The sequence below is a fragment of the Cicer arietinum genome, chromosome 6 (genome assembly GCF_000331145.2).
Source record: "Cicer arietinum cultivar CDC Frontier isolate Library 1 chromosome 6, Cicar.CDCFrontier_v2.0, whole genome shotgun sequence".
Taxonomy (NCBI): domain Eukaryota; kingdom Viridiplantae; phylum Streptophyta; class Magnoliopsida; order Fabales; family Fabaceae; genus Cicer; species Cicer arietinum.
The window spans coordinates 40,883,132-40,885,422 of record NC_021165.2 but is presented as its reverse complement, the minus strand read 5'-3'; the positions used below and the strand labels follow the sequence as shown (position 1 = coordinate 40,885,422).

Below are 2,291 nucleotides of genomic sequence, written 5' to 3'. Positions count from 1 at the left end.
TGTGCCACATGGCATCCTTTATGTGGTTGTAAACTAATAGTTTGATCAAATTGGGTAGTAACAGGTTTGCAATCAAATTGATCAAATTTCTTTAGCACTTTCTCAATATAATGAGATTGAGATAAACCAATGTTTACTCCATCTCTAATGATTTTAATTCCTAAAATCACATCTGCTTCACCTAAATCTTTCATATCAAAATTTTTTGATAAGAAAGTTTTAGTTTTTTCTACCTCATCTAAATTAGTGCCAAAGATTAACATATCATCCACATATAAACAAATCATAACACCATTTCCATTATGAAATTTACTATAAATGCACTTGTCAGATTCATTTACTTTGTATCCATTAGAAAGCAAAACTTTATCAAACTTTTGGTGCCATTGTTTGGGTGCTTGTTTTAACCCGTATAAGGATTTAGTCAATTTACACACTTTATGTTCTTGCCCTTTGACAACAAATCCTTCAGGTTGTTTCATATACACCTCTTCATCTAACTCTCCGTTTAGGAAAGCAGTTTTAACATCCATTTGATGGATTACAAACTTATAGATAGAAGCTAGTGCCAAAAGCACTCTTATGGATGCAATTCTTACAACAGGTGCATAAGTATCAAAGTAGTCGATACCTTCTTTTTGTGTAAATCCTTTGGTAACAAGTCTAGCTTTGAATTTATCAATGGTACCATCAACTTTTATTTTCTTCTTAAAGATCCATTTACAACCTATTGGTTTGGATCCAGGTGGGAGGTCTACCAATTTCCAAGTTTTATTCTCCATGATTGAGTCCATTTCCTCTTGGATGGCTTATTTCCAAAAGGAAGAGTCTTGAGACTTTATTGCCTCTTCATATGTGTTTGGGTCACTCTCTAAATTGTATCAAATTGGTCCATAACTGTTACTGGAATCATTTGTACCTTTTACAAGGAACATAAAGAAGTCTAGGCCATAATCTTTTTCTTTTCTGGCTCTTTTACTTCTTCTGGGTTCTGAACATGTCAAAGTATCATTATTAGATACATTATTTTCTAGGCTTTGTACACTAGAACATAAAGTTTCCTTGGGATGTGGAATTGAGTTAAATCTATTTTCTTGAAAAATTGCATCTCTTGACTCAATCACTGTGTTAATAGGATATGAGTCATTATATTCAACAACCATGAATCTATAGGCCTTGCTATTTTCAGCATAGCCCATAAATACACTTTCAATTTCTCTTTCTCCCAATTTCTTTCTTTTTGGTTCATGAACCTTAACAATTGCTCTATATCCCCAAACTTTTATATAGTTAAGATTGGGTTTTCTTTTCTTCCAGAGTTCATATAGGGTTATCTTTTTCCTTTTATTGGGAACTCTATTTAGCAAATAACATGCAGTTAACATGGCTTCACCCCAATAACCTTCAGATAGACCAGAATAGGATAACATGGCATTCACCATTTCTTCTAATACCCTATTTTTCCTTTCTGCAATTCCATTTTGTTATGGGGAATATGGTGCAGTTGTTTGATGCACAATACCAGTGGACTCAAAATACTCAGGATGGTAGAACTCTCCTCCTCTATCACTTCTAAAACACTTAATAAAAGTTTCATGTTGAAGTTCTACTTGTGCTTTAAATATTTTAAATTTGTCTAAAACTTCATTCTTAGAGTGCATTAAATAAACATAACAAAATCTAGAGTAATCATCAATAAAAGTGACAAAATACTTTTTACCACTAATTGTAGGCCAACCATGTAAATCGCATACATTAGAGTGAATTAAATCTAATACCTTAGAACTTCTTTCAACACTTTTAAAAGGTTGTCTTGTGATTTTAGTTAGCATGCAAGTAGTACATGAATTTGAGTTTTTATCAAAAGTCGGAATTAAATTTGATTTCATCATATCATTCAATTTTCTAAAGTTAATATGTCCTATTCGCATATGCCATAAATCACAAGACTCAACAATATAAGCAGAAATCATATTATTATTATAGTTACTGATAACATTACATTTGAACATATTCTCACAAAGGTAACCCTTCCCTACAAACATACCATCTTTCGAGAGAATAAATTTATCTCCCTCAAATACACTTTTGAAACCAAACTTATTAAGTAAAGGTATAGAAATCAAGTTCTTCCTAACATCAGGAACATAAAATACATCTTTAAGAGTAAGTACTTTTCCAGAAGTGAATTCAATCTCCATTGTTCCTTTTCCTTTGACTTGGACAGTTGAGGCATTTCCCATGTACAAAATACTTCCATCTTCTTCATCAATGGTCTTAAATAGTTCTTT

The 2,291-nt window shown here is 32.0% G+C and overlaps 1 protein-coding gene across 1 annotated transcript in view; it reads right to left on the bottom strand.

The window, feature by feature from the left end:
* Positions 1-881: 881 nt before the first annotated feature.
* Positions 882-2,291, bottom strand: part of LOC140920734 (uncharacterized) — a 2,300-nt gene continuing 890 nt past the window's right edge. The window contains exons 2-3 of the mRNA XM_073369555.1: positions 2,048-2,276; positions 882-1,468 (exon numbers count right to left, since the gene is read on the bottom strand). Of these exons, the coding sequence (XP_073225656.1) occupies positions 882-1,468; positions 2,048-2,276 (816 nt within the window). The remainder of the gene's footprint in view (positions 1,469-2,047; positions 2,277-2,291) is intronic.